General features: G+C 38.0%; 1 protein-coding gene across 1 annotated transcript in view; it reads right to left on the reverse strand.

The window, feature by feature from the left end:
- CFAP20DC (CFAP20 domain containing) overlaps nucleotides 1-14579 on the reverse strand; it is a 266609-nt gene that overhangs the window by 55578 nt on the left and 196452 nt on the right. The window contains exon 14 of the mRNA XM_082663225.1: nucleotides 4740-4943. Coding sequence (XP_082519351.1) covers nucleotides 4740-4943 — 204 coding nt within the window. The remainder of the gene's footprint in view (nucleotides 1-4739; nucleotides 4944-14579) is intronic.

The raw sequence follows: 14579 nt of genomic DNA on the forward strand, positions 1-14579 counted from the left end.
GGCACTGGGCACACGCATTCCATGTACACATTCAATTCTCACCATGCCAACACGATGAAGGGTCTTTATTATTCCCATTTTATCAGTGATTGTGCTAGCAAATGGCAGAGCTGGGATTTGAGCCCAGGCTGGCTGATGTAGAGTCTAAATTCTTTTGGTCATCACTTGAAGCTGTTTCTATTAACAACTATTCCTCTTCCTAAAAAGAAACCACACCACACATACACACACACACCCCTCAAGACATAATTTTATGCTGTCAATCAAAATCCTTCACCAAAATAAAATTCACTTAAGAATCCATTATAACTAATTCCTAGTTTTCTTCCTAAGGCTGCCTAGAGCCCAGTTTTTGAATAAATCTCACGAGGGCTACTCCTAACAAAACCCTCCAAAATTGATTACTTGTAGCCTGGTTTCCAAAGAAGTTGTAAAGTATTGTTTTAATTGAATTTGGTTCTAAGTTGGAAACTTTGAAAAATCTGTCTGTCAAAGGCCAATGGTTTTCTCAGTAGGCTTGATTTATTTAGCAAGAGATGCCTACAAAAGCCAATTTGCTATGAGAAATACAGTTACATTTAATTACACTTTAAAATGACTAATTTATTATATCTAAACACCTTTTAAATAGTACATATTACTCTGAACTGTACAGATGCTGAGGAAAGCTGAGAAACCAAAGCTTGCAGTAAACACAATAGATTTTGCTAAAGACTGCATTTTGCTCTGCGTTGGCTTCCTGGTTTGACTGCAGTGTTTCTAAAGTCATTAGGTAAAGATGCCAAACTGAATGTGACCTGCCTAAATCTTCTTTCTAAACTACTGGTCACCAAGTCCTGCCCAGAGGGAGATTTTTTCTTTGTGTGTATATTTAATATCCATCTATCAAATCTTAAATGTAAAATATTACTAGCATCATTCAGGACTTATTTAAGCAAAGCACAGCTGATGTTTATTTTGGAATTTTGATGAAACGACCTTAACTTTAGAGTAAAAAAGGAATCTTTTAATATTATTGATTGATTTATTCAACCAACGACTAACAACCAGCAGCTACTGAGCGTGACCTCATGCCAGGCTCTGTGCTGGCTGCCAGTCCTGTGCCAGTCCTGTGTCTGCTCTGTGCCAGTCCTGCCTTCAAGGGGATCACAGCCAGGCCTGAGGGATATCGCTAATAATGGTTACCTGATGTGGTAAGTGCTATCACTGAGCCTGAAGATAACGGGAACCAGAGAAGGAAGAAAACAATTCTGTGCAGGAGGGAGGGTTTCATGAAGCTGGGACATCTGAGTCGGGCCTTGGAAAACAGGAGTGTTCAGTGTAGAGAAGAGGGATGGAGGGTCTCCAGGCAGAGGAAAGGGTATGGGCAATGGCATCACTGACATGATGTGGACAAAAGGAATGACAGTGATGGGCAAGCTGCAGTGTAGCTAGAGTATGCAGCAGTCTTGTTGGGTGGGGGATGGGTAGTGATTATGAGGGAAGTAAAAATTCATTTCAAGGTGATGGAGAAACAAAAGCACAAAGAGGAGGTTATCTTGTTAAAGGAGAGAATTAGTTCTGCTCCTTTCAGAACTCGGAGTCCATAGCATATTGTACCAATCAAAAAAAATACGTGGAGTGAATTTACGTGGGATGGATAAGCTAGGTTGTGGTGAGAGTTAGCATGGAGATAATCCTGGCTCTTGTGGCAGAAAGGACGCTGTGTCTCTCAATGAGGCCTGGAGAAGGGTTAAAGAAGGCTTTGGAGCTAAGTCTTAAGGGATAATCAGGTACAAGGATATGTGCAGAGTGCCCTTAGGGAATTACAACTGGGATTAAAGGACGCAGTGAAAGGTGGGGAGCAGTGAGAGATGTGCCTAGAAGGGGGGCAGGTCTCAGATCACGGGGGGCCCTGTAGGCCAGGCTAAAGAGGCAATGGAGAGTTATGAAAGGACTTCATGCAGGGAAGAGATCAGATCAGATCAGGGCTTTAGAAGGATAACTAGTGTGAATAATAATGACAAATAATCTTAATTTATTAATTGCTTATTATGTCTCAGATACAGCGCTAAGTGCTTTACAAGGTTACACAGCTTGGATTTGAACCTTGGCTATTTGACTTCAGAGTCGATGTTCCTAACCATCAGGCTACAGTGCTTAGACTGGAGGTACCTTAGTATTAGGAAACTGCTGAAGGAAGTTGGATAAGAAATGAAATGCCAGGGCTATGGTATTAGGGAGGGTTAAGATGTAAAAAGGAGAGAGGATTCTCAGGATTTGGAGACCAACTGGGTACGGGAAATGAAGGAGTGGGAGAAATGGAGATGTCTTCCAAATCTCTTGTTGAAGTGTCAGTGTGGAGGATCAGCATGGAGGATGGCGCCATCACTGTGATACAAGAAAAAGCAGGATATTGCTGTGATAAAGTTATGCCTTCTTTCATTTCTTCTTTTTCACTGCTCTGGTACAACTTTTAAAGAGAAGGTCAAGAGCTCCCAGAAACACCATAGTGGTTCTTGTAAATTGCTCTATTTAAACTCAATATGAGCAACAAGATGCAGGGTTCATTAAGGAATGCACTTTTTCATTTGGTGATAGTTCCAACATTGAAATAGACTGAATTTGATGTAATAATAAACGTATCTTATGAATACCAAAGGTAGATTTTTCAATGATTTTCTCTGTCTAAAAAAATAGACTGGTTTCAATTTCTCATTTGGTCAAATAAAGGCGTTATTAAGTTCATTACCAATGGTTATTTTTGGCTGTGAACTTTTAGAGCAAAGTAGTCGTCATGCATGAGGACTTCAGTCCTTGCCAGAACAGGACAGTGATGAGGACACGGTACCCAGGGCAACCAAGAGTTCAGCCTTTTCAGTCTTAAATAATCATTTCTCAGCTTGCTCTTTGTAATGTTGGGTCTCTGAGCTACTTCATGACAGAATGACCTTGTTCAGGAGGCCACTGTTCTCTTTCTTACTTTTGGTTTAAATGACTGCTAAGAAGTATTTTATAAGAAAGGAATATTTCTGTTCCATTGTAAACTGCATTGGCAAAAATCTGCAACTTACTCTTATGTTCTTAGCTCTGGCTATAAGAATACTCTGAGTAACTAGCACACAGCGGTATTTTTGCTGGGTGGGTAGATACTCTTTGGGACCAAGGCTGCTTGAGGTGTTATGTATGCTTGATCATTCAGTTTAATGAAAGCACAACTAAGTAAGGCAAGAGAAACCTGGAAAGTGGGCAAGGTGGGAAAAAAGAACCCTGAGGAAAAATTAATATCATTTTTCCCCCCACATCTACTTAGAACCAATTTGAATTCCTCCTCCATGAAGACCTGTAAGTTCCCTCCAAAGCAGAAATCTCAACTTCTGCTAGATATTGGTAGCACTCATTTGACAATTAAGTCACAGATCGAGAAGTCACCATATCATGGTGTTTGGAAGCTTAGAATTGAGAGTCATGCCAAACTAGTTCTGTGTCACTTTACTCAAGAGCCTCAGTTTTCTCATCTGGAAATGGGAACTCGATAGAGCTTACCACATAGGATAGCAGTAAGGAGTAAGTTAGAAACACAAGGCTCAGTGTCAGGGCCTCTGAGATTTCTAACATCTACAAAGAAGTTGGAGACCTGGAAAAAATTTTACTTTAAAATAGAAAAAGAAAACTGAAAAATTGATATTTAACTAAATACTTAAAACATAACATATCCACCGTCAACTACACTTAAACTCAACCTTTATGTAATTTTATATAAGCATGAATCAAAGTTGCACCATTTTATATTTCCTTTCAAAAATTGTCCGGTAAAAAAGTTATATTTACTGTTGGATGAAAAGTGCATTTTAATATGTTTGATCTGATGTTGAATGTAGCATTATAGGTAAATGTTCCTTCGGCCTATGGAGATCTTAAAATGTTTTTAAGTGCTTAAAGAAATGGTAGCTCTAATTACCATCATTATAATAATGATTTTATTATTCTGTCTCATGACATTTCTTACGTTGCACAGGACTGTTCGTGGATGTTTCTGCTTTGTCTTTCCAATTAAACCATACGATCCTTGATAATCATAGAGGAGAATGGACTGAGTCAAGACACTGGGCTTTGCTCTGGGCTCTACCACTGACCAGGTATGGAAGCTTGAGCCCAGAGTTTAGTTTCTTCACCTGAAAAACAGGAAGACTTTGGCCTGCTTCAGGCAGTCTGCTGGTCTATAGAGAGAATGATGGGTCATATTTGAAAGGGCTTTAACTGTATGAACATATAGGAAAATACAAGCTGCTGAAGCATATGCAGTGCCTATCATGGCCCTTAGGCACAGGGAGGAGTCAGCATAAATCCAGTGACTTCTACAGAAGGTTCTTTGCTGCTGCCATATACGAACCAACACTTCATATATCTATAGTCTCCTCCTTTCTGTTTGTTCATTTAACAGACACTTCTTTAACAAGTGTTGAGCCTGCTTTATGTGCCAGAGTTTGTGCTAGGAGGTGGTGATACAATGAGATACCCAGAGTCTACAGTAAAATTGTTCTTTTTCTTTCAATGTATGGTTTTATATATCACCACACAATGAACATACCTTATCTGAAGGTAAATAAGATGATTTAAGACAAGACAATGCCCCCAGACTTAAAACACTATTTCAGAATAGATTTCATAGCAGTGTCCTCATTTGGCCCTAGTTTTCCCAGGCAAGGCTGGGCTTTGTGACAAAGGCAGTAAACAAAGATGCAAAACCCTGGACTCACGGGTGGCAGGCAGGAGTTCCAGGTGGTTGTGTCATCGCTGCTGGTACTTATGCTGACATTACAGTTGTCAAGCTGGGATGCGCTCAGGCCATGGGGAGCCCCAGTATCCTCCAGCTCTTCGTTCTGTTGCCGCCGTAGGCTTGCTAGCATTTGCAACTCAGATTCACTCATCTGGCTGGGTTGATAGTTTCTCCAGTCATATTCCTGACCAAGAGAGAAGAAAGTGACACAGCAAAGGGTCACTTGGCCTTTCTTAATTTTATGGGCTACCAAAAAATGCTACTCTACAGCCTTAACCCCTTCAATGGCTCCCGATGGACAGAGGCCCAGATCCTTAATATGCCTTTATATGATGCCTGTGCCAGCTGCCTCGCCTTGTCTTTTCCTCCTGACGTGTCAGCCACACTTCATTTAGGTCCTCAAAAGCATCGAACTCATGTTTGTCTTGGTGCCTGTGTACATGCTAGTTCCCTGTGTGCTAATTCCTAGGTGTCCTTTGGGGCCCAAATTATGTGTCACTTCCTCAGAAAAGCTTTTTCTGACAACCCCAAACTGGATCAGTTCCTCCACATTATGGGCTCTCACCGAATCTTAGTGTTCATTTTTAGCGCTATCACAATTGCAGTTATGTAACTGCTTCTGGAGTCCACAGGTAGTCTATGAGTGCTACAAAGGCAAGCACCATGACCGTCTTACTCTATTTCTCACATCTGTTGCCCAACCAGTATTTGAGGATTGACTAAATAAACAAAAATTCAAAGCAGTTTCTAAAAAAGAAAAATAACTTTCCATAAAAAAGTCCAGTTTACAAGAGAATTGATCATTTTCATCAGTGTGAACATTATGAGCAAATAAATTCAACTTACAGTAAGATTGAGAATGACTAATGCTGTTAAAAGCCATCAAATAAAATACGAACTGAAGATAAGAACATGTAAGGTCTGAAAGCCAGAAAGACCTTGGAGCTACCATAAACCCTTATACTCACACGGACTTCACTCAATGTGTAATCTGTCAAGACTCCTACTACAAATCTTTAGAGGCTAGTATAAGTATTATTTCAATGTACAGGGAAGAAACTGGCATATGGAATTTTCAAGCCCTTTCCTTTCTCTCTGGCTTAAACCAAATTTGGTAGCTAACATTAACTTCAACATTGCTGAAATGTTAGCATCACATATGAATGAGCAGTGTGATTTACATCCAGGACTGGCATATAACTTGAAAACAATCTCGAAATATTTTGGTACATCTAGAATCAGTGATTATGCTCAAAAAGCTTTTTTCCATGATATACTAGAATTTTTAAGATATTCAAATCTCTACACTTATTTTCTTGGAAGACCCTTTGAGATGGCTACTGCCTTCTTTTCTGCCTCATAGGATGTAAAAAGTTAAGAAAATATAATTTGGAAAAAAAATTCTTGGTGTTTCTATGACATTAAAAGCTTTTTAATAAAGCATTATCATCATCATAACTTGGGGGTTATGAAAGCTTGCAATCTAATAATGTGATGTGGAGATTTCCTGGAAAGTTGCCAGTGGAAAATCACTTAAATTCTTACAGTTCATGGCTCCAGCAGCTTGGCACCCTGAGAAGTCATGCAATCTCTAATAAGAGATTTCATGAGTATTTAATATGCTTTGAGAGTTCTTGGGACAAAACAGATATCACAAGAAGAAAAACAAAGTCTATATTCCAATGAAAAACACTTTAAAAAAGAAGAAAATAAAAATAATTTAAATTCCAAAGACATAGGAGAGCAATAAACAAAAGATGCTCAACATCACTGTCACGAGAAAAAATAAATCAACATGACAATGAGGTACCATTCACATCCACTAGGATTGTTATGATACAAAAGATAGACAGTAATAAGTGCTAGAGAGGATGTGGAGAGACTGTAATCCTCATACACCACTGGCTGTGAATATGAAATGGTGCAGCCACTTTGGAAAACAGTTTCGTGGTTCCTCAAAATGTTAAACATGGGCCATGTGGCCCAACGATTCACTTGTAGGGATATATGCAAAAGAAATGACAATATATGTGCATACAAAAACTTACACACAAATGTTCATAGCAGCATTGTTCATAACAGCCCCAAAGTGGAAACAACCAAATGTCCATCAACTGATGAATGGATTTTAGTTTATCCATAGAATGGAGTATTATTGGCCATAAAGATACATGCTACAACATGGATGAACCTTGAAAACATTATGCTAAGTGAAAGCAGCCTGAAGCAAAAGGTCACAGATTGTATGCTTTCATTTATGTGAAATATACAAAAAAGGCAAATATATAGAGATAGAAGAGAGACACGTGATTGCCCAGGGACTGGGGAAAGAGGGAATGGGGAGTGATCTCTAATGGGTATGGGGTTTCTCTCTGGGGTGATGTAAATGTTCTGAAATTAGACTGTGGTGGTGGTTATAGAATGTTGTGAATATACTAAAAACTCCTGAACTTTATGGTACATGAATTATACCTCAATTAAAAAAAAGTAGTTCAGTAATCAGATGTGAAAACAAGACTAGCCATTTGACTTTGGGATCAATAGTAAACACATGACTTGCTGTCCTTCACTTCAGTTTTTCTGTCAAGAAATGGAACTAAACATTCTAACGTGTCACATAGGTATGTTATTTGGCTTGCATTGACAATACATGCTTTTACAATGAAAAAGGAAATTTTATTTTCAAAATTTTTCTTAAGAATAAAGCTTTTATATGTACTTAGTATGATTAATTCAGCCATCTGATTTGTTTATTTAATCCACAAGCGTATACTGTGCCTGGGGTACAACCGTAGATGCTAAGACAGAAAAACAAGAGAGAATGCTGCAGTGGTTAAGCCACATATATCTGAGTCCAGGCCCTGGTTTCATCATTTACCAGCTGTATGTGATTGGGCAAATCACCTAATCTCTCTGTGCCTTAGTTTCTTAATCTATAAAATGGAACCATAGTGTATACCTCATGGGATTTTTGGTGGACTAAAATAATGTATATAAATGCTTAGCATAGTACCTGACAAACAGCTATACTAAGTGTCTCCAAACTTAACGATTTGTGCCTTTATCAGAACGTGTTTGAGTGTGTACCTTCCAATGTATGTTTATTTATAAAATTAAACAAATGTACAACTATATTAAAATAGTATGTATGGTATAAAACATACACACACACAAAATAGAAATGAAAATGGTTGAACTTAAAGAAATAAATGTAAATAGTGTGAAACTCAGCTGATTCTTTTTGATACACCTCGTCTGGGGTGAGTACATCTCTCTTAGGAGACCTCTAGGTTGGCAATCAATACATATGCTCCCTGTTATTATTATTCTTTCCTCTCATTTTCCTTGGCCCCTTTCATCCATTCTGTACTATGCTAGGAGCTGGGAGTATAAGGAAAATGAGACATATCTCTGTCCTCATGGAGCTCAGTCTAGAAAGGGAGACCTAACAGGTATTATAAGTTGGGGTATTATAATGTATCATGATCAATACTACAAGAGATATGACTAAGATGCAACTGCCCAGTAGAATTAGAAAAAGCCTCACAGAAGTCTAAGGTGGCATGTGATAGTAATTAAATTTGTTGACAAATGGAATGAGTGGCCTTCATAGGGAGTGAACTCTCTCCACCACCAGAGGTATTGAAGCAGAGGTTGGGGAAGTAAATACGTGCCTGGAATATTGCAGTAATCTGCAGTGGAAATGGATTGATCATTCCTTAATTTATCCCACAAATACTTACTGAGACCTTTTTATGTGCTAGAAACTGGTGGTGCTAACTTTGCTTAAAACTCTATATTTCCATGATTTTATTTGATACAACAGTAAAATGTATTCTGACAACACCCTGGAAGGGGCAGCCAAAAGTGAGCAGAGAGAAAGAAGCAACTTTCTCTAGGGTCATGAATAGAGCAACTGGTGGCAGAGAGAGGTAATTAACAGTCCCTTGATACATTCTTGATTTGCAGTCTCTTAAACCATTTCAAAATCACCAGAAAGGCTAAATCATTTATTAATTTTTTTAAAAAAGAAGGCTTGCAATAAAGTCTTCACATTAAAGTAGACCCAGAACAAGATGTCATCTAACTAAATTATGCAACTCCTGAGAGGCAAAGTGTTTTATGTAATTCTATCTCTTAAAGGCTCAAACTGTTATGTATAACCCAATTTTGTCTCAAAATATCCTTGTAGGAAAGAGGGGAGACATATCAATCAGATTTGTTTTAGGAGCAAGATAATGGGCTCAAGGCTATATAATTCAGCTGTGCTCAGACTCCCAGGCAAGTCCTTCCCTTATAAAGCATTCAAGCCATTTGTTTTCATTGATGTTTTTTCAGACAGTTTTGGGAGCCTAAGACAGTGAAGTTACAAAGACAAGTATGATGTGGCCCCTGCTTTCATCTAGGAGGGCAATTAAGAGTTCTAAAGAAATGAGTATACAATAAGGTAACATATACGGAGGTATAGTATTAATAATCACACAGAGCTTTGATAATGATTAAAAGGAAAACTGATAACTCCAGCAAAATGATAAAACACAACAAACAAAAATAATCTTTCAACTTGATGCCCTTCACCTAATCCGTGTTCTCAAAGATTTTAAGACAGAACAGCTTAATTGATCAAATATCTGCCTATAGAATTTTGTGAGCCTCAGATAAGACCCAATTCTATTGAACTGTAGGTGACACAAGACTGAGTTTACAATGGTGGTGCAGAGGCAAAGTGAGACATGGACACCAGTTAATAAGATGAGATGACGAACCTCCTTCTATTTTATATGGTTGGGAGAGTAACAGAATTGAGAGAAAACTGGGTCGTTATTCTCATTCTGGAGCCTATAAAAATCTTCGAGACTCCTGAATCAGGTTTGCATTGTGACAGTGCCTGATAGCTAGGGCATAGGAGACATCATGTTGTAAAAACTCTTAATAAAAGTTCTAACAATCACTTTCCAGCTCTTTGTATTCCTTTAAGTTACCCCAAGACTCAAAAGGTGCTACTGCTACAAAAGGGATAGTGGCTCTTATAACAGAAGGCAACGTGAGAAAAGGGAGATATACCAAATAGTCTGGCATTTCAGAAAAGAGAGAGGTCACTTCTTGTAGGATCAGGCAAGGCTTCATGGAGGAGATGTTCTTTAAGCCAGGCCTTGAAGGATAGGAAGGGTGATATAGAAGCACATTCTAAGCATCAGGCAGGAAAACATGGGGTAGTTAGAAGTATGGAGCTTATATTCATAGAAAGCATTATTTACTTATACATACTGTTTTAGAAATGAAATTTGTAATACTGTTCCAAAGTAACAAGAATGAAAATACCTAGAATTTAACGTAAATCTTATAAGACCAGATGGTTCCACTTCCTTGTGGAAGTGGCCCAAGTCGTGTTAAAGAATATAGAATTCTACCAAAAGGCATAATTTTAATAGCTCCCAAATGGAAACTACCCAAATGCCCATCAACAGTAGAATGGATAAATAAATGGTGTGAGAGTCACACAGTAGGACACTATATTGAAGTGACTGATATATTGAATCTTACAAATGAAATGCTGAGTGAGAGAACCCAGACACAAGAGACCATACACTGGTAAAACTAGTCTTGGCAGGTAGGGGGTGATTGTGAGGGCATAGTGACAGAAAAGGATAGTGACAGGGAGGGAGCACAATGGGGCTTCTGGGGTGCTGGCATCGTTTTCTTTCTTGATTCAGATGATGGTCACATGTGTTTGTTCAGTTTGGGAAAATCCGTCTAACTGTATGTTTATGATATGCACACTTCTCTGTGGCCAACAGGAGCAAAGAAGTCTAAGAGTCAAAGAGAGATTTCCTAGGAAGTGATTAGTCATTAATCATTGGCACCTTACTCTGGACTGTCTTAATTGGGGAAAAAAAGCAGTTTGTAAATGTGGTTGGGAGTCAGTATCATGGTAGTTTCAAACTTGTATTTATTATTAAGAGTTTTAAAGATGTAATTAGGAAGTTTTGTGAGTTTTTTTGAACCTCAACACGACAGCAAGAAAAGTGGAAGTCCATTTTCCAAAACTAATTTTAAACTTTAATCAGCATTTTAATTTGAAGATTAATCTCCTCCCTATTGCTATTTGCAGACAGTGTTTAATTCCTATATTGACATTTTTAATACTAATAGCTCATGGTAAATTAGTGTTCTAGAGCATCTCTTTTCCAACTAGCACTTCTTGAAGACTTGTTTCAAATTCTTGAGCTACTTACCCACACAAGAATTTACTCTGATTCATTGGGGACACAGGCCCACTAAAATAGGAATGAAGAGAAGACAGAAGCCACAAACATGAGCTCTAAGTGACACATACTTGAGCTCATAACTCATTCACAATTACACGGTAGCTTTCAGCATGTCCTCACCACACAAAGAGATAAATCAAAACTTAAAGACCAAGCCACAGTACAACTTGAAAACCTTTGCTAAATTTAAGAGATGCTACGTCAACTTGCACAGCATAAATTAAGAGTCAGGCTATTCAAAAGAACCAACCGGTCAGAATCTAGATCTTTTTTTTTTTTTTTTTAACATCTTTATTGGAGTATAATTGCTTTACAATGGTGTGCTAGTTTCTGCTTTATAATAGTGAATCAGTTATACATATACATATGTTCCCATATCTCTTCCCTCTTGCGTCTCCCTCCCTCCCACCCTCCCTATCCCGCCCCTCTAGGTGGTCACAAAGCACCGAGCTGATCTCCCTGGCATTCACGTGGACATAGGCTTAACCAGACCCAATGTTGCCTCTGAAATGTCTGTCACAAACATTTCAGTGTGTGACCTGGAGACACTTCACAACACTTGACTCAATCCATACTTCATTATTCATGAATAATAATCTCTCAAAATGTCTCAGGTAAAGAATTGTTGGCTAATTAAATCCAATAGCGGCAAAATTCCTTGCAAAGCGATAGCTATCTATCTTATATATGTGGCTCTCTCTTTCTTGGCACGAAAAGATTTAAAGAAAAAGATCTTTATATTTATGTGCTATATTTGTATAGAGTACTCTTTTAATCCATGACCTAAAAAGAAATATACTTCCATATATTTTGCCTTGGTAGTCAGCTTGCTAATTTTCAGAAAGAATTCTCTGACAAACATAGCTGATCTCTTATTAACCTTAAAGTGAGCTGATAAACAATTTGTAATTTTCCAGCATCTATCTTCTGAGTTTAAGAATAATAGACTAGAAGGAATCTAGTAAAACCAAATTGAACAGGTTTTATATTATATTCAAGGATATGCCATCTACAAGGTGAAGTGTAGCCTTATACATGGGACAAGCATCGTAGCCATTCAATAAGTGGTAGTTTAAAATATTATTTAAAGAACCAGGAGGAAAACAATTACTGAGACTGCTTATAGAGATGAAAACAGCAGACGCAAGCCAACTGATGCTTCTGGAGTGGGAAGATGATAATTTTTAAGTAAGTTTGAACTGTTTAGAATATAAACCTGGTTGTAAAACATTAACAACAGATATACCAACATCTGTGTATGCTTCTGCACATTAAAATACTGCAAAGCTTCAAGTGGCAATAGAAGTTAAATTGCCACATGATCACAGACTTTTTTCAGTGGTCTTTAACTAAGGGTGATAGGCCAGTGTGGAAGGTACACAGGCTTTTCTGGCCAGATCTCCTGGGTTTGATACTCTGCCTTGTTACTTATTATATGTGAACAAGCTAAACCTCTCTCCTTCCTTATCTTTCAAATAAGTAAGCCCTCTCATGAGGGGTGAAAATGGAGAGTGGAGATAGTATGGGACACCTTGTAGAGGGCCTGGCACATGGCAAGTACTCCAAATTCTTAAAGCCACAAACGAGGTTCTTAATCAAAGACCTCAATCTCAATGTGTTTAGAAAATAGCCTAGTACCTCTTACAGAAAGAAGGAAAATTACAAATTTGACTTGCTCCTCTTTAAAATTAGGAAGAACAAGACATCAAAGAAGATGGATTTCTTCCATAAACATTCGATTAGTAGGATGCTAACCTTAGCATTGGAATACTGGAGAACTGACAATGAAATGCCACAGTGTGTTGGTTAAACCACTAATGTATTTTCATTGATTCATACTTCTGATAGTCTCTTAATTTTTGTCAAGACTTTCTAGCTACAATTTCTGAAACTTTTGAGAATTTGAAACTGCTCCTCTTCATCAGAGTAACTGGCATATTGTTTGCATAACTAACTACTCAGAAATGGAGATATCAAAATGTCCTAATAACTCTTGCAATTCCGTATCATCACCTGGATTTTAAACCACAATTCCATTTAAATTATTTTAACATACATATATTCTAGACCATTTTGCCTTGGTGGATAACTAAATTAGACACTAGATACAAAGAAAGTGAAAGAAACAAACCACCCTGTAGTATTAGCAGCAGTTCAGACAGAAAAATATTCAAAAAGAAGGCAGAGGGCTAGGAGTGAGTTCCACCTGGGAAATTTCTATGCCTAATTCAAATATTTTTACTGGTGACACAAATGTTATTTAATCACCAAGTTCTATAGCTTCAGCAATATACCCAGCAGTACATTGACAGATAAGACTGAGATAATGACCTTGTTTTTTCAGAGACAAGGAAAGAGTGCAGTTTCAACAAAATATCAAATATCAGACTCTTTTTCCAAAGACTATTAATTGGCAGGAATGTCCAATTTAATAAATGAAATATTCTTCCCATGGTTAACAGTGTGGTTTATGAAATGCTGTCAGTCCTGCCCAAGTTCAATTCACTCTATCAATCATGAAGCTACACACCTACAATTTAGTTCTGGGAACATGGCAAGTACATTGAGGGTGGTCTCTGGGGAATGACTGGAGAGACATCACATCCTGCTTCTAAATGTTTTTCTCTCTTCAGTGTATCCTTGAAAAAATATCAACATGTTACCTGGAAGAAGTGACCCATTAATTTACTCTTATGTTAACACTGGATTCAATGATAAGCAGAGGACAAGAAGCATATATAGTTATCACTTATTGAACAATCTCAATAATTAGTTTCTAGAATTTGATTGAAATTGAAAGGTTTGCTTTAGAATGCCAGGCATACTGGTTTACAATTCTAACTACTCATAAATAGGTACAAGAAAATATCCTGTTGGACTATGGGATACTAGTTCTACATATACTATCTCATTTAATACTCACAACAACCCTATGGAATAAGTATTGTTATTTTCTCCAAGTTTACATATGACATAACCAAGGCTAAAAGAGGTTAAGAAATGTGTCCACGGTCACATAAGTAAAAAGAAGCAAAGCTAGGAGTCAAATCAGGTCTGTCTGATTTGAGCTGGTGCTCTGAACCATGGTGCCCACTGCTCCTGACTTCTCAGTTCCGAAGAATGAAAATGTGGATAGACATGACATAGGGCCCTGTTTGGGGAAGGCCTTGAGGGCAGCAAAGGGAAGGATCAGGGCAGCATGAGGTCGGTGGGCATCTGTGGTGGAAGCTGCTGAAGGAGGGAGAGTCACCCCTAAGTGAACCTCCCCAATTGGGCCAGGGTGATGTATAATATACAAGGCAACCTGACCCCGAGACAGGTGTTTTACAACAACGGAATATTGTAGCTGAAGCAAGTCAGGGGTGAGAAAGACATTTATGAATTCTTCAAACAATGCAGTATTGTTAGAAAGACAGCTGTAAATGGCATACTTGAGTGGCAAATTCAAAAAGAGAAAGATGGCATCACTTTGAACAAAGAGTATTATACACCCTAGAAAATGCAGAAATTTATGTAATGGAATAATGCCTTTAGAACCCTAAAATAATTTA

The sequence above is a fragment of the Grampus griseus genome (genome assembly GCF_964374135.1).
Source record: "Grampus griseus genome assembly, chromosome: 10".
In the NCBI taxonomy this organism is placed as follows: Eukaryota; Metazoa; Chordata; class Mammalia; order Artiodactyla; family Delphinidae; genus Grampus; species Grampus griseus.